This window comes from Ceratotherium simum, chromosome 7, assembly GCF_057802395.1.
Source record: "Ceratotherium simum simum isolate JZ-2026a chromosome 7, ASM5780239v1, whole genome shotgun sequence".
Lineage (NCBI taxonomy): Eukaryota > Metazoa > Chordata > Mammalia > Perissodactyla > Rhinocerotidae > Ceratotherium > Ceratotherium simum.
Window position 1 is genome coordinate 32,383,406 of NC_141906.1, and position 18,945 is coordinate 32,402,350.

General features: G+C 38.2%; 1 protein-coding gene across 2 annotated transcripts in view; it reads left to right on the top strand.

Annotated features, from left to right (window-relative positions):
* UVRAG (UV radiation resistance associated) overlaps positions 1 to 18,945 on the top strand; it is a 287,747-nt gene that overhangs the window by 208,691 nt on the left and 60,111 nt on the right. For both annotated transcript variants that reach the window (XM_004434016.3, XM_087433467.1), the window contains one exon: positions 12,444 to 12,522. In XM_004434016.3, coding sequence (XP_004434073.2) covers positions 12,444 to 12,522 — 79 coding nt within the window. The remainder of the gene's footprint in view (positions 1 to 12,443; positions 12,523 to 18,945) is intronic.

Below are 18,945 nucleotides of genomic sequence, written 5' to 3' on the forward strand. Positions count from 1 at the left end.
CAAGAAACAAAGGCATAAACAAGCAATTACAATACAATGTAAAGGTACTGTTAGTGAGTGTGCAGGGCTCTGTGAGAACACACAGGAGAGGAGTAGCTAATCCAAACTCAGGGCAGGGGGAGGTGGAGTGAGTGGGAATGGTTGTCGTAGGTTGAGTGTTAGGAAAGACTATGACCGTGGGCACCTCAATAATAGTGCCTATACGACAAATGCTTGTATTGTATAGATAATGTAGGCTAAGTGGAATACCTAAAGCATGATGGATATTCAGTGAGCACAGTCCAGTATCGGCGTCATTGTAGTTTTGGCAGCGCTCCACTGCTCCCTAGTGCTAGAGAGTGCTCCCTCCTGTTGATCACAGCAAACACCATTCTGTAACTCAGAATTTCCTCCTCACCAAAGAATGTTCCTTTTGAGCAAAACTCAAAGCACTTTGTAAAAATACAAGTTGGATGTCTAGGTTTATTAAACTTAAGAAAGAAAAAATAAATGATGAAAATATTTCTGAATCTTAAAATCTTATTTTTTTAATTACACAGGGCTGTATGTCACTTATATATTTGTTGTTCAATATTTAATTAATTTTTACATTCTTTAATTTATTCATTTATTTACAGATATTTGTCAAATACCTACTGTGGATAAGACTTTGAGCTTACCGCATATGTCCTCTAGGAGTTTACCTTCTAATAGAGGAAATAAGACATTTGTAGAAACAACCAAAATCTAGTGTAGAAAGTGCTGCATGCATAAGAATGCTTTGTGATTTCAGGAGGTAGCAAAATGAATAAAATATGGTATTTACAGAGAGGTGTGGGCGAGGCAAAGGGAGAAATAAGGTATAATAATAATAATAATTGAATGCCCACTGTATCCTAGTAACTGCGCTGGGGCTTAGATTTTGTTTGTTTGTTTGTTTAATTTAATTAAACAACAGTCCTGCAAGATTGGTATCATTAAACCCATTTTAGAGATTTGGACGCAGAGGTTCAAAGTAGTATGCCCGAGTTCACACTACAAGTAAGTAGCGAAGCTGGGATCTGAGCCTATGCCTCTCTGACCTCTCAAAGCCTTAACTTATTATACCTAAATCCCCCTCGTACTTTTCTCTTCCTCTCCCCTCAGAAATAGGCATTATAATTAAATAAGTAGTTTTGATATAAAGGACTGAGTACCTGTTATGTTCCCAGCACTGATAAGGAAGTGGCTTAAAGAGAATGTACCATAGGTGCACTGATAGAGTTAAGCAACCTATATTATATGCACACATTGTGATGTTGTCTTTAGAAATTTTAAATGGTGAGTGGTTTTTCTTCCAAATTCATGTTCCAGATGGAAATATCTTCTGGCATTACCAAGTAGGATAGGTTTATGCACCTTGCATGCTTAATTGTAGGTTTGTTTTTTTTTTTTAAACATTTATAGATTTTTGTGGGAAACAGGTGCTGTTAAACCCGGGCAAATGCAGAATGGCTGTTAATGTTGTGGAATGTGATTTTGATTTACTTGGCAGAATTTTTATTTTACAAAATTTACTATTAAAAAAGACATGGTTTCCATCCTTTAATTTTGCTCTATTCACTGAAATTTGCCTGTCCTAGACTGTTTTTTCAACAGTTACCAAAAGGGTGTGGAAAAACTGGAAGGTTTCTATAAGGAAATTGGTATTGAATTCTTTAACAATTTCCATAACCCTGCAACTTACCAAGTTAAAAAAAATGGGGATTATTTTTAACCTTCTTACTGAAATTATTTGGAGTTCTATTTCCCTGAAATTCCATTCTCTTTTTAGTAGAGCACTGTCTAAAGAACTATATTTAATATTGGCAAAGGGAATAATCGGATGTACATCTTTTCATTACATTATTTCTCCTTTAAAAACTTGGGATGGCATCTTATTACCTGTCATATCAAATTTAATCTCTTTTGACTGGCATGTAGGATCTCTTATTATATATTCTCTCTCTTTTCTTCCCCTAAAGGAGGAGGAGGAAAAATCGCTCTTCTTTTTAATTCTCCTATAAGGACTTTTGTCACCCTCTGCTCATGAATTATTTCCACATCATTATTTTTTGTTTGCTGCTTCTCCTCTAATCTGTTATCTCTGTCCTTACTTCCCTCCTAGGTCTTTCCTCTATACTTTCTGAAACCCCTCTTCAACGATTATAGTATACACAAGTCCTCAACCTCTCTACTATATAACTGTGTATACAACTATGGTAAAAGGCTGAATACACACCTGTAGTATACAACTGCTAGATGTAAATAAAATAACAGGCTTTCTCTTGAAAGTATTGCTTACCCTGGAGCCTTCTCAAGGGGAGACTGTTTCTTCTTATGCCTCCCATATCTCTGGGTCTAGAGCGGGTTATAGCCTCTGTGTTTCCCAGTGTCAATTCAAAAATCATTTCTCAGTGGCATGTACCTAGTGTTTTTGACACTTGGAGTGTATCATTTTTAATACCTCTTTCTCTATATGATAAAATTATTTTCAGTAATGATCATGAAATGAAGTAAATAATAATAGCCAAAAAAGAAAAGCAGAAAATTTTCTTTTATTGGGAAAAAATATGTATATATATATATATTTTTTTTTTTATTGAACACAATTTCTGTGTGCCAGTCTTCAAGGAACAATTTTAAAGTTTTGTATTACACTGTCCCTTGTTCCAGGCTGATTGCAAGTATTTTTGTATCTGAATAACCTTATCTAAAAATCTACACCCAGAAAAAAAGATAACTCAGGAAAGAAAAATTGCACATTACTATCATTGTTTATTTTGAATCTACTGTTTAAACATGGGAATATGTAGCACCAGACAGTTTGGAGAGACAAACTGTGCCCAAAGCAAGCTTGGAAGATTCCAAACCATTCGAAACAGTGGAAATGGAGGTGTGTAGCTTAGTCCACTTTGTTGGGCTGACCGTGTAACTGGGAGTTCTCTGAATGAACTTCCATGTAGATATGTTTATTAGAGTATCCATAATGAAAATGTAATTGAAGCTTACATATATATTGAAACTAAACAGTCACTGCAGGAATTATTTAGAACTTAGACCAACAAAAGATTTTTTTCTGGGTGGAATATTCTGTCACTGGCATTGTTTAGATTTGTTGGATCACGGTGGCAATAAAAAGCAGACCAATTTTTAATTCATTTTATTATCAGTTTAAAAGTCTGTACAGATAACGCACCCCCTTATAGACTGCCCCCATCATTCTGCACTTGTTGGGCCGCTGTCATTACTCTTCTACCCTAGTAGCTTCACAGAGTTTCTCTCTTGTCAGCATTGTAAATGCCCTTATCCCATCAGTCTTACGTCTAACCCACTTATCTACTGGAAAAAAATCAAACAGTTGGGAAGATTGGTAGCACTGTAAATTCACAGGCATCTATCTCAGTTGGACTAATACGTCCTAGATATCTGATTCTCCTGCCGCATGACTTCCTGAAGCCTTCTCTCCTTTTTCTCCTCCCACAGTGTTCGCTTTCATGCTTGATAAATCACTTCATATCTGACTTTACAGAGAAGATGGAAGCTATCAGATGGGAATACCTCAGCCTTCCCCCAAAACACCTCAAAACCTTTTATATTATCTCCATCATCCTCAAAATGCCCTCTATTTCCTTGACCCTGACCCAGCCCTCCAGTCCTTCAGCTGGGTCCTCTGAAAGTGCATATGTATAATCAACAAACTCTCCTGGATCTTCAGGCTCTTCTCAGAGAGTTCAACCTACCTCTTGCCCTAACTGTGAACCTGAATTTTCCCTGACGACTCCACTTCTGCTGTAGTCTTACCATTGGTAGCTATTCATTTTCTTATATGCTAGGTAATAGGATTCAAGAGGTGAAACTGGGGTTTTCTTGCTCCTCAATGCTTTTTCTAGACTCTTACTTCTCTATTGGTAAAGAAGACTTACAGAAACCCTGTTCCTGTGAGATATATGCTCTTCAACTTATACCACTCTTTCCCCTACCAACCTCTCAGCTATCAGTGTCTTACTCATCATGTATTTTGGCAACAGAGAAACAGAGAACACAGGAAACAGCCTTTCTCTCTATTCAGTCTTGCTGTTATGGGTGACTTTAACACACAAGTGGGTGATTCATCCAACACCTTGGCCTCTCATTTTCTTGATCTTTGTCACCAATTACCTCTTGAATTCCACCGTTTTCATTTACTCCCATGGTTACACTCTGAATCGTGTCATCATTTCAGTCCATTTCCAGAATCTGATTCAGGCATCTTGCTCTCTGATGACTGCCTCCTCTCTTCAGCTTGTTTGTTCAGCCACTTGTTCATTGCTACTCTTGGTGACCTTCAAACCCTGCCCCCTTTATCCTGTTTAGATTTTATGATCCATTATTTTAGTAACATCTTTGTCTTGCCGCCTGTGACTTTCTGTCATCCTTACAGTCCTGCTGTCCAGTTTCTCTATACCTGCTGCACCCAAGCAGATGTCTAGAGAAAGTCACACAATAGTATCCTTATAAACTCGTGATTAATAATCACTTGGGGCTCTCAGTAGCGCTCAGCAGTTCTATTACATTTCTTTTTTCAAGTTGTCCTACCATTTGATCAACAGTCCATCCAGTTAGGCAAAACAAAACATTAAGAGTTATCCATGATCCCTCCCTCTCCATCACCCTTCACTTCCAAACCATAACCAAATCTATGATTTTATCTCCTAAAAGCTTTCCAAATTAGTCTCCCTTTTTCCATTTCTAATACCACTGCCTTAGTCCAAGCAACCATGATCTCTCACCTAGATTACTGCAACAAACTGTTCTCACCTTCTCCAAACCATTCTCCATTGTAATCAGTATAATGTTTTCAAAATACAAATCTATCCTTGTCAGGAAAGTTCAAAGAGAAGGTGTTAATTTAAGAAGGAAATTATCAAATGCAAATCTGAGCAAGTTATACCTTTGTTTAAAGTCCTTCTATGGTTTCTAATTTAGGAAAAGACTCAGACCGTGATTAACGTGATCTAGAGGGCCCTGCGTAATCTACCTCTCTCTCTCCAGCGTCAGCTCATCTCTCCCCACAACTCTCCTCAGTCCAGCTCTACTGGCCTTCTCCCACTTCCTTGAGGCAGCGTGCTGCCTCCTGCCCTGGGAGGAGGGCGTATGCTTTTATGCTTTACCTATGCTGCATCTTCTAATTGGAACGTTCCTTCCCTTAACTCCTACCATCTTTGAGATCTCAGCTAAAGTGGCACTTTCTCACAGAAGTCTTCCCTGACTCTCTCAGTCCTTTGTCTACCTCTTTTCTGGAATAGTGTTTCTTTCCTTCAGAGTACTTAATTTATAAATTATGTATTTGTCAGTGTGATTATATGAGCAATGTTTGTCTACTCCTCTGGAATCGAAGCTCTATTGTCTGTTTGCCCACCCTTATGTCTCTACCACCTAGCACTATACCTGGCACATAGTGTGAGTTCAGTGAAAATTTGTTGAATGAATAAACTGTATCCATAGTGATCATTTTCTTTCATCTTTCCTGTTAAAATGAGAGAGTTGTCCCACCTGCCATCTAAGGTAAATCCTTCTGTAATCTCACCTGTAGGATGGAGAGCCTATCCCCTCTCACCTTCTCAGGACATTCTTTCTGCTGTGCTTCACCGTGTCCCTCCAGTTACTGAGCTCTCCCCTCTCAGTGCCACACTTCTCATCATCTCCCTTTCCTCACCTCCAGTCACTCCTGAACTCACACCAGTCTTACTTCATCCCCCCCTACTATATTTAAGTTTGTGTTTACCGTATTACCAAAGCTACCTACCGGTGAACTCGTGTAATTATATCCACGAGACACGTTTTCATGTCTGTTTTGCTTGACCTGTCAGCAGCATTTGACTATCGATGATATCTTCCTTCTTAAATTAACGCTTTCTCTGAGCTTTTCTGGTGAGACATGTGGTTTTCCTCAAATCTTTCTGACTGGTCCTTTTCTGACTCCTTTTCATTTCCCCATCCCTTATTAATATTCTCAAAGCTCTGAAACAGCCCTCTTCTCTATGATTTTTTTAGGCTATCTCATTCATATCTGTGGCTTTAGTTTCCATCTAAATTTTTATAATTCATTAATTGATATTTTCACCCCAAATTTATCTCCTAACTTTATATCTAATAAAATTTTATATAATAAATGCATTTTATATAATATACATGTATAATATATACACCTGCTCCTCCTCCAGTGTTCCCTGTCTCAGTTCATAGACACCACTGTCTGCCTAGTTACTCAATCAAAAAACCAAAGGGTCATCCTTGACTCCTCCCTCTTTACCACTATCACAACCAATTTATCACAAAGTCCTTTCAGTTCTACCCACAAATTATAGCTCAAATCTATTTGCATATGTTCCTCTCCTCTACTAGAACCCTAGTCAAAACCATCACCATTCTGGCCTGGACCATTACAACAACCTGCTGACCACGTCTTGGTCCCCTTTATTTACTCTACTGTAGCCAGAGTGGTCTTTAAGAAATATAAACCCCAATCTTGTCACTCTCATGCTTAAAGAATCTTTAATTATCCTCCCATTGTCCTTAAGGATATAGTCTAGATGTCTTATGGTTTACAAGACTCTGCACAGTCTGATCCCTGCTGACCTCTCCAGCCTAATCTTCGAGCATTGAGCCCTCGTTCTCTGTTACTCACCGCAGCCTGTAGCTGTCTATTTTAACGTCACCTGTACTTTTATCGAAGTTAAGATGACAACTCCATTCTGTCAGTTGCTTAGCCCGGAAACTTTGAGTTATCCTTGACTCCTCTGGCTCTCACACCTCATATAAGATCTGTCAGCAAATCCTGTTAGCTCTGTCTTGAAAATATGAGAATTCAACCACTGCTCGCCACTTCCACAGCTGCCATACTAGTTTAACTATCCTCTTCTCTTGCACCCCTCCATGTTTTTTCTTGTTCCCCTGCAGTTGATTCTCAGAGTAAAAGCCAAAGTCCTTACTGTGACCTACAAGACCCTGCACGATCTGCACTCATTACCTTACTAACTTTATCTTCTTTTCCTTTTCCCTTGCTCTGCTCCGGCCATTTCCTATCTTGTATGCCCATGGCCTGCCTTACGGTTTCACTGCAGTATCATCAACTTGCAATAAGTTATAGGTAAAGCTTTAGCGATACTATACAACTTAGCAGAAAAATGTAAGAGTTTCTTTAGTCATGATAAAGTGAAACATAGTCTCTTTTACTCTGCCAGGTGGAAGGAAAGAGAGATGGGCATTTCCAGGAAATGAGCAAAGGCAGAGAGAGATGATCTCGGTGTGTTGATGAGATTGTGAGGAAACCACTTGAGCATAATAAGGTTGCAGATAAATCAGGCAGACAGGTCAGATCACTTAGGCCTTGAAAGCTAGGCAGAGAAGTTGAAATTTAAAACAATAACTGATTAGGAAGTAGGGCTGCTAAGTGATATGATAAAAAGTCTTACTTAAGAGGAAAAATAATAATACTGGCTTCTAGTGTGCAGAGGACAAGAATGCTGCTGAACATCCTACAATGCACACAACAACAAAGAATTTTCCAGAGTGGCAGTGGGAATGGAGAGATAAGAATGTTTCACAGGAAAATTGACTTGTTGACTTGGTGAATCACTGCATATATAAAGGGCAAAGTAGGTGGGTAAAAATTGAGTGTCACTCTAAGCCTGAGTGGAAAAGTTGTGGTGGACAGGAAAAAGTATGTTGAATTTGAAGTAAAGTCATGTCCTCAGAACATATTGACTATGTATTGTCACATTTACTGCAAATACAGTGGGCAGAAGTGATCGTAGTACGCACAGTAAAAAGTCTGAATTAACTATAGCTGTATCCTCATCTCCAGTTGAGCCATCAAAGAGCCAGACCTGGATATGGGGCTCTGAAGGTGAAGGCAAGAAACTGTCACCAATTTAGAGTCCTTTGTAAAAATGTCTAGGTTGAGAAGGAGAGGGTAGCACTTATAATAATTGTATCTTTTTATTTATTTGTTGTGAGGAAGATCAGCCCTGAGCTAACATCTGCCAATCCTCCTCTTTTTGCTGAGGAAGACTGGCCCTGGGCTAACATCCGTGCCCATCTTCCTCCACTTTATATGAGACACGGCCACAGCATGGCTTGACAAGCAGTGCATCGGTGCGCACCCAGGGTGCGAACCGGCGAACCCCGGGCTGCCACAGCGGAGCGCACGCACTTAACCGCTTGCGCCACTGGGCTGGCCCATTAGTTGTATCTTTTTAAATTAAGTATTATTCAAAATTAGTTTCTTTTACAAATTTTTTTCCCAAATTGAGTGTGAAATATTCTTTATGTATCCACACACGCACCTATATAAAGTAATTGGAACATACATATAAAAAATTTTAATTTAAAAAAATTTCCCACTTTTGGATGTGCAGCTATGGCATACAACTATCTACTGGGGCTTTAAAGGGAATAAAATAAATAAATAAAATCTTTTTTAAAAAAATTTCCCACTTTTGGACCATTCGTATGAATCTCTTTCTCACATTCCATTTACTAGCACTTTAGTAAGTCTGCTTTGCAGCCTTAGCTGATGCCTATCATGATGACCCCTTGGCATTATAGTCTTGAAATATTTTCTTGGTTCCTGAAGGGAAAGTGAAGTTATATTCATTACATTTAGTTTTGCCCATTCAGAATTATAAAGTCTTGGAGAAGATCTAATACCTCATCTAGTCCAATGGCTCATCCAGTGTTTGATTCCCCCTCGGGTTAGTTTCTCCGGCTGCCATAACAAATTACCACAGATATAGTGGCTTAAAACAGCAAAAATTTATTCTCTCATAGTTCTGGAGGCCAGAAGTCGGCAATCAAGGTGTAAGCGGGGCCATACTCCCTCCGAAGGCTCTAGGGGAGAATCTTTCCTTGCTCTTTCCTGCTTCTGGTGGCTCCAGGTATTCCTTGGCTTGAGACTGGAACTTGAATCTCTGCCTCCGTCTTCAGATGACCTTCTCTTCTCTGTGTCTTTCCTCTGTGTGTCCCTTGTAAGGACACTTATTGAATTTAGGGCACACCGGGATAATCAAGGATGATCTCATCTCAAGATCCTTAACTGCAGACCCTTTTTCCAAATAAGGTCCCATTCACAGGTTCTGAGGATTAGGATATAGACATATCTTTTGGGGGCCACCAGTCAGCCTACTAAACCTCCTGAATACACGTCCATTATTTGTTGCCCAGCCTCTCACTTGCTGCCTCTACCCAAGATCTTTTGGATTTTGACTAATTCTGTGGTGAAATCAATTTTCATGTTAACTTTTACCTTTAACTTTGGTTCTTCCTGCTTGAAGCTATGAGAACAAAGCCAACCTTTTGTCTCTCTGAAAGTCCTTCATTTGTTGTCCCTGAGACTTCTATCCTCCAGGCTAAACACCTCTGGAGTGTTTTTCACCCATTTTTTCCCAGCCATTTCTCTCAAAACTGTGGCTCCCATTCTTCTAATCATCCTGGTTGTTCTCTGAAGGACTCAGAGGCAGTAGAAAGAACGCTGAATTTATACCTGAAGACCTAATCCTGAGGTCGTGTCTCTTCCACTAAGTCAGTCAGTTGTTTTTAGGTGGGAAAAACACTGGACGACTCTGCTTCACTGCGTGCTTTTTATAGTCACAGAGATTATTACAAAACCTATAAGAAACATAACCTATGAGAAAGGTTCCAGTGATTTATCTGTATACTTGTAAAAAAGCATTATCTCCCAGAACTGAACATAGATCTCTCAGTGTAGTCTGACCCAGTACAAAGCAGTTGGCACCAGCACTGTCCCTGATTATCTGCTCTGTTTCTGTTGATACAGCCTGGGATCACATTGGTTTTTCGATATTCATGTCATAATCTTTATTCATACTGAAATTACTGTGTACTAAAGAGCTCCAAATCATCTTCACACGTAATCCATTTATTGCTTTTTAATTCATTGATTTTACCATGTAGAGTCAGTGAATTTTTAAAACAGTTTGGAAATATAATTTAATTTAATCTGGAAAATTTAACATTGGTCATTTTAATTGCCTTTTCTGTTAGAGTGAAATCGTAGGAAGTGTGCAGCTCTTCGTCCAGTTATTTAATATGATCCCCCTTTTGGGAATCCTATTTGTGGTGCTAAGGACGTTTTTCTGGTTGTGCTTGAAGGACCACATTCTTATCTAAACCTTCTACCGTTTGCTGATGTGATTCTCTATCTAAATTGAATTAAGATGCCTTTGGTTTGTATCTTATGTCCTGGTAGTAATAGGTTTTACCCTTTAAAACAGATTTCATTTTTTAAAATATAGCTTGATAGATCTATAAATCCATGTATTTTAGCAAAGTAAGATGAATATGTAATAATTATAAGCTATTATACTGTTCAACTGAAGTAACCCCTTAAGAATTGAACGCAATCTAAGATGTGAAACTCCGTGCTAATATTTGATCTGTCTTAAAATTGCCCTATTTGAACCTTTGGCTCTAATCACTCCAGATTTGTTCTACTGTTATATACACACTTTGTGGCTCTTTCTATAAAGAAGTCCCAATGAAGTAATAAAGTCAGTTGTGAGATCCATTTTTCTGGAATAAAGAGACTTGATTTTCAATGTATGCTTATTTCTATGTACTCTTCCAACTTTTTTTTTTTTTGGTGAGGAAGATTGGCCCTGAGGTAACATCTGTTGCCAATCTTCCACTTTTTGCTTGAGAAAGATTGTCCCTGAGCTAAAATCTGTGCCAGTCTTCCTCTGTTTTGTATGCGGGACGCCGCCACAGCATGGCTTGATGAGCGGTGTGTAGGTCCACACCCGGGATCTGAACCGGCAAACCCTGGGCTGCCAAAGTGGAGCGCGCGAACTTAACCACTATGCCAGCAGGCCAACCCCTTTTCCAATATTTAAAACAGTTTCTGTATTTATAACTTGAAAGTGGAGATATGGGTGAGTTTGGAGAGCTGTGCAGTTAGTCTATATGTGGTAATTTATAGAATAACAACTACACGGTACAGAGCTTTAGGACTCTAGTAGATTCCTTCCAAAGTGCCCCCGTGTTGTTATGTCTTTGCAATTAGGTAGTTTCTTTGCAAGCTACCCCACACAAATTTGAATGATTCCCAGACACCCTGTAAAAACCTGGTGTTGCACTTTGCTTATCCTGAATTTGCTTTGCTTTCATTTTTATGCATCTCAATTTAGGGCCAAACCACGTGTCCTAGTTTATTTTTTACTGCTTCAGTTAAATGCAAAACTCTATCTCTTTGATGAGTATGTGAAGCGTGTGGTGTTCCGTTAGTAGAAATGAAGACAGTTCATGACCTTGTTCACTCCCTGGTGCCTGTGATTTTACAGCACAACAAATTTACCTTTTGGACACTATATAAACAGCAACTTTTGAGTATTTAATATAAAGCTTTTAAATTCTGTTTCCTTTCTTTTATTCTCCCTAGAAAACAGTATCCTCCAAGCTTTATGGAATGTATCTTTTCCTCAAGCAATTGAAACTAAGACTATCCAGTCATTGTCACCTATCATTCATTTTAGTAAGATTATTTTATTCTTGAGAATAATTGTATATTGCAAAACTAAGGAAGGTGAAATTTTCTTCTTGACCCCTAAGTTGTGAATGATCTGCTTGTAGAAAAATCTGTTTCAGAGGATAAAAATGTATGCTTGGTCTTGAGAATCAGGGGAAAGTATGACTGGAATGTAGGTATACTCTAACCTTTTCTTGTTCATTTGCAGGAGTAGGAGAAGGGAAACACTGAGGGAACAGTATTCCCTAAAATAATGCATCATCTTGATAAAGATCCACAGATCTCATGCCTTTGTTGCTTTAGTGAGTCAGGTTAAAGTGGAAAGTCTTAGGAGAGCTCTATGGCATGAGTACATTGTCTTGTAGAAGTAACATCCAAATAACACCCCCCTCCGAATGTGAATGAATTTTGTATGAATTTTCACTCATATTGGTGCTGTTGATTTGACTGGCCACCTTAAAAGAAACAGAAATCCTATATATTGCATTCAAGTCTGTTTTTTTTTCTTCTTCTTCTTCTTAAATCTTCCTCTTCCATTTAGTATAAGTTGAGATATTAGGTCCAAGGTATTAGAGGAAAAAATTTCTAGGGTCTTAATCTTGGGGTCGTAAGTTTATGATATGTAAATATGAAACATAGTGGCCTAACTCCTTGGGGTTGGTGGGTCATTTTCTTATATATTAGACCCTTGTTGTATGACCTATTCAATTTTTCCTTTGAAACAAAGCAGCTGTTGTTCTGAGTTGACTAATGTTATGAAGATATTAAGATAATTGATTGCAATGACTATAACTAAATGATTTAGTCCAAGTCTTCAGATGTTTTTGCTGTCTCCAAGAAACGTCCACCTTTGTCAACAACTTGGAGATTGTTTTACTCAAGTTTTGGAAAACTTCTGATCCTATTTTATCTGTTTTAGGTTTCCATTATACCCAAAAGGAGGGGAGAAATTGCAATTTGATTATGGTGTCTATCTTCTGAACAAAAATATAGCACAAGTAAGTAACTTCTCTTCACTTCTCTCCTACTTCCCACATACCTGCTTCCTTGGATGGCTAACCCTCTTTCTTTATAAATACTACACTTGGCTCTCTTATTTAACCAGTTACAGTGATAGTGCAAAGTTCTTTTTTGGCCATAGTGTTATTCTATGCCATTAAAAATACTACAGAGAAGCAATCGGTACAAATTGGAATCCTGCTACTAAACTCAGAAGCCCTTTACTGAGTTGTTACTTGCTGGTAGACTGTACTTGAATGTGTGGGCTTTAAAACCGCTTGCCTCTGCTGCTTGGCTGCTAATAGCTTTCTTCTCACACCACTTTCTTCTCCTAGACCACATCTAGGGGCTCATTTTACATTGGGAGTTGTTATGGAGTAAAAGTTTAGTGCCTTTGGCAAGTCCTCAATGGTCTCCTCACCTTATTATTCAGGGCTCAAAAGAAAAGACCAAAGGACCATTGGAAGATGGTCCTTCCAATCCATCTTGGATTTTTGTGGCTCTCTCAACATCATAGCAGGTAGTATCTCACTTAAATAATGTCTTTCTACATGCTGTAGAAAGCTAACAGATGCTTGGGTTTGCATTTCCCTAAAAGAAATGTGCAGCATTTCTTTAGCACTCTTGGCTCTACTTCAAGAGGTAGACATTCTGTAAATTTTCTGGTTGTAAAGGAAGATCAACTTCAGTGGTTTGTTTTTATTTGGACATCCTTCCAATTGGGATATCACATGGATGAGTATCCACGGTTTGGCTGTTATCTAAGGACATTATCAGCTGTATCCTCAGACCTTTCCTTTTTATAGAAGCAATAAGATTTGTGATGCTTTTGTTTTTATGATCCCGAGTTACCTTTTATCCATATGAATCTAAAGATTCACTGAAAAATTCCCTTATTCATTCCTGATAGATCTAGAATTATTCCTCCATATGGTGTCATCTTTGCCTTTTTTCCCCTTATCCAACCTCAGTTTAATTTGGTTTTTATTAAGATTCTTGTCTTTTTCTGATATCGGATCAAATTTCTGGTTTGCAATCCTCAATTAATCATTTGCTCTGTAGTGTCACACTCATTGCCCTCTTGGTCATATTGCTTTTATGTCTGCTGCCACCCCAGCTCTTGTTCTTTACTCCAGGCAGCACTGTTGCTCGCAGTCTCTGGCCCATGACTCATCTTTCTCTGTGTACCATTCTTGCCATGACTGATGCTTTGCCTCACTCCATTTTTGGCAAAAGAGTATCTCAGTCTAAGAAACAGGACTTTGATTTCAAGGCTGCCTAGCTCACACTACTGATCAAAGTTGTCCTACCATGGAAAAAGCAGTGTTTAGACAGACCTGGTCAAGAAGCGGCCAGACTAAGAGTGCACTAAGGGAGAAGAGGTCTAAGTGAATTAGCACCTCCAGTGAAGTCAGCCAGGGTGGAAAAGAGCACGTGGGCACTGGGGCCCCAAGCCTGGGAGTCAGGATGTCAGTAAGGTTGGCCTCATTTAGTAGAACTGAGTTCTGAGGTTCTTCTCTCCTTGCCCTGTTTTCTATTTCTTCTTTAAGCACATAGGCCCTAAGGTCAGAAGTCTATTGGAAGCTCCCAGGTAAAACTTACTCCTCATTAAGGGCTGAAATGCCTGGATTTCCTCGTAAGTCCCAGCTTCAAACACACACACACACCTGCACACATCCACACACATAACACGCATACACACTTAAGTTCTTTCTTCTCAGAGCCGATGAGGAATGCCAAAGGATGGTATAAAGAGGTACTAGGAATAGCCCAGCCTGATTTGAAAACAGAACAAAGATAGAGGCTGACTATGTGCAGTAGAAAGTTTGGGAAAGTCAGCCCTTCACCTTAGTCTCTGGGCTCTAGCACCTGTTTGGTCCTCACTGTGGAGCACTTTCTAAGAGGCCTCTGACTTTATTCTTAACTGAACCAAGGCCACAGGTATGCTGAACTAGTTTTGTTCATCTGTTTAAAAAATAGATTACTTGAGTAATTTTGTGTCCTCTGCAACTTTATACTCTTTTTGAAAATTGAGAGATTACTTGTGTGTGTGTGTGTGTTTAAGATCAATAGGTTAACCACTCTAAGTCCATAGGGAGCAAGTATCTTTCTCTCTGGTGTTTTTTCGTCACTATTGTGGCAGTTTTAAAAGGAGCAGACAATGAGCTTCTTATAAACAGACTTTCTTAGATTTCATGGTTCATTCAGGAAACCTTTTCTGAGTATTTAGAAGAAAACTTTTAGCAAATTTGTGACCCTTAACCTTTTTTCACTTTAACTCTGTCCCATCTCTTACTGTTTCTTGGAGAATGTTTCATTTTGTCTTTGGCCTTACTACCATCACTTTATTACATTTCAGTTTATAACAGATCAAAGAACCGTTAATTATTATGGCTCCTAACCAAGTATTATATCAATAAGATATTTCCAACTTTTGAAGGTTTATTTTTATATACATATATACCAATACATGTTGTCAAAGGGGAGTTTGTCTTCTCAGTCAGTTTCATTTATACCCCATCTCTAGAGATGTGAACAAATCATACTATTAAAATGGCCCCACCTCAGTAGTTTATAAGCCACGTTAGTGGAGGTAGATGAAAGCATTGGCATGTGTTAAAGTGCCAGAGAAAAAGAAGTGAAGTCATTTAATACTGCATCCATAACTTGGTTGAGGATTTGAATAGTCAATAGGACCTTTCATCACAACGAAAAGTAGTAGTAAAATCACTTTTTCGGTAGAGGAAATGACAGAATTTAGTAATATTTGTTACTTCAGTATTTGGGATCAGTCCAGCCCAAGTTTTGAAAGCACAAGCTTAGAAAGACAGGCCTTTAAGTAGAAATTCTCAAGTGTTGTTTGAAGAGCTGAGAGGAGTGGTAAGGCCTGCTTGCCCTCTTCCTGTCGCTGCTGTCTGAAGGTGTGTGTTGTAGGCTGGATTGGGTATTGAAAGGGAATAAAGCAAAATGCCTTGTTTTTGGCACCATTGACTGATATTTTTCAAGTGTCAGCCTCCTTGTCTGGAAATAGCCTTCTTGGGTTGGTCAGCATGTAACATTATAGGAATGCGCCTGGCAAAATTCAGGTACAGTGTAATTAACATTGATTTTAGAAACCAGGTCCTGCCATAATTGTCAGTAAGTTTATAAGTACACTGTGTTAGAATTTTTGTATAGCACAGTAGCTTGCTTTTAGTTCCCAGGCATAAAAAGTAGAAAATCAAAAATTATAATACTTTTTTGCCTTACGTTTGTGAAGAGCTTTATAGTTCATAATGTACATACATATATATCCATGTGACCCTCAATATCACACTGAAAAGTGAAAAGGGCAGTTAATGTTAAATGAATTTGAAGACAGTATGGCTTGTGACATCCATCACTCCAGTGTGGTATCACATAATCTGACAGACTTGGCAGAGATTCCCTGACTTCCGTATACTTCATTGTTCTATGTATTTCCAGCCTAAAAGTGCACAGAATCAAAGATGATGATTCCCAGATAGAAAAGGAACTGAACGTTCCTTGAGAGCAGAGATAATAACTATTTTGCACGTTATGATGTTTCCATTAGTAAGCAAATGCCTGAAACACTGTAAATTCTCAAAAGATGTTTAATAAGTGAAGAAGTGCTGTATCAATAGCACCATCACACAGCTAAGAAACTGAGTTCCAGACAAGTTGTGACTTGCTTAAAATTGATGAATTAGTTTATTCAACAAGTATTTGTTGAGCCTCTGCTGTGTGTTCTATATATTGAAGTAAGCTTTAACGGATAGAGCAGTCAATAAGACACAGAGATCCCTGCCTCCTAAGTAAGTTAGACACAAAATGACAAATATTGTGTGATTCCACTTATGTGAATTATCTGGAATAGGCAAATTCATAGAGACAGAAAGTAGATTAGAGGTTACCAGGGGCTGTGGAAAGTTGCTACTTTATTACTTTAACGGTACAGTTTCTTTTGGGGATGATGAAATTTTGGAAATAGATAGTGATAATGGTTGCATAACATTGTGAATGTAATTAATGCCAGTGAATTATACACTTAAAAATGGTTAAAATGACAAATTTGTTATATATATTTTTACCACAATTTAAAAAATAATTAATATACCAAAAACCATTGAATTATATCCTTTAAATGGGTGAATTATATTGCAATAAAGCTGTTTTTAAAAAAGAAGGGTCCCTGCCTCATTAAGCTTCTAATCTAATGGGAAGAGACAGACAATAAACAAAATAATTTTAGGTTGTGATAAGTGCTGTGATAGAAATTAATTAGGTGATATAATAGGAAATAACTGGAGAGGGACCTCCTTTAGACAAAGTTGTCAAATAGGCCTTATTGAGGAAGTGGTATTGAGCTAAGACATGGAGGTGACAAGGAACCAGCCATACAGAGAGCTGGGAAACAGTAAGTTCCCTAAGACCATTGGAACAGCTGCTAGTGCAAAGGCCCTGAGGTAGGAAAGAGCTTGTCGTGCTCAAGTAACACGTAGAAGGCTACTGTGGTAGAAGAGCATAGTAATTAAAGGGAGAGGTAGCCAAGGAACATATCATATAAGGCCTTAGAGATTACAGTATAGAGTCTGAATTTTATTCTAAATATGGAGGGAAGCCATTGAATAATTTAAGCAGGAAAGTGACTTGATTTAATTTTTTTTGAAGATCTCTCTAGCTGGTCTAATGGATTATAGGGAACTAGAAGTAGAAGCAAAGTTACCACTTAAAAGACCATTTCAAAAGACCAGATGAGGGTTGATGTTATGTTGGACTAGGATAGTAGGGATAGAGATGGAGAGAAGTGACAGATTTGAAATATATTATGGATGCTCAACATCACTAATCATCAGGGAACTGCAAATCAAAACCACAGTGAGATATCACCTCACACCTGTTAGAATGGCTATTATCAAAAAGATAAGAAATAGCAAGTGTTGGCGAGGATGTGGAGAAAAGGAAACCCTCGTGCACTGTTGATGGGAATGTAAATTGGTGCAGCCACTATGAAAACCAGGATAGATGTTCCTCAAATAATTAAAATTAGAACTACCGTATGATCCAGCAGTTCTACTTCTGAGTATTTATCTGAAGGAAACGAAAACACTAACTTGAAAAGATATCTGCACCCCTATGTTTATTGCAGCATTATTTACAATAGCAAAGACATGGAAACAACTTAGGTATCCATCAATGGATGAATGGGTAAAGAAAATGTGGTAATATATACAATGGAATATTATTCAGCCATGAAGAAAAGAAAATAGTGCCATTTGCAACAACATGGGTGGACCTTGAGGGCATTATGCTAAGTGAAATAAGTCAGATAGAGAAAGAGAAATACCATATGATCTCACTTACATTTGAAATCTTAAAAACTGAATTCAGATACAAAGAAGATATCTGGTGGTTGCTAGAAGTGGAGGATAGAAGAGTGGGCAAAATGGGTGAAGGTGGTCAAAAGGTACAAACTTCCAGTTATAAAATAAATAAGTCCTGGGGATATAAAGTACACTATGGTGACTGTAGTTAATAATACCGTGTTGTATATTTAAAGTCGCTGAGAGTAGAACTTAAAAGTTCTTACCACAAGAAAAAAAATTTGTAGCTATATGTGGTGATGGATGTTAACTAGACTTATTGTGTTGATCATTTTGCAATACATACATATATCAAATCATTATGTACACCTGAAACTAATATAATGTTATATGTCAATTATATCTTAATAAAAAATAATAAAGTAAAATTATGAGAGATGAACTAATGGATTGAATGTGAGAGATGAGGGAAAAGGAATAATCAAGAATGATTCCTAGTCATTTTGTGTATGAGCAACTGGATTAATGAAAATGTCATTTATTGAGATAGGAATGGGTACAGGAGACAGGGGTAGGAGAACCAAAAGTTCTGCTTTGGAAATGTCAAGTTTGAGTTGCCTTTTAGAAATCTAAGCAGAGTCATCAAGTAGACAACAGGATGTATGGGTCTGGAATTCAGTGCAGGGAGATCACTACTGGAGATACAAATTTGGGAGTCATCAATATAAAAATGATATTTAAATCCATGGAACCAGATGAGATAAATTAGGGAGAGAATGCAGAGCTGAAAAGAGAGACAGATACAGACAGAAACATGAATGGGATTTAGCCCTGGAAATCACATTTAGAAGTTGAGTAGAGGAGGGCAAACCAGCAAGGACTTAATAATTTAGAAACTAAGAAAAGTAAATTTCTGGAAGGGAGAAGTAATCAGCTGTGTCAGATCCTACTGTAAGAGGAAGTATGCAGTGGACTTGGGAACATGGAAGTCATCGACAAGAGCAGTTTCAGTACAGCAGTCGGTGTGTCGAAGAGTGACTAGGAAGTGACGTTGGTTGTAGACAGCTCTTCTGAGGTGTTTTTTTGAAGTGAGTTAGA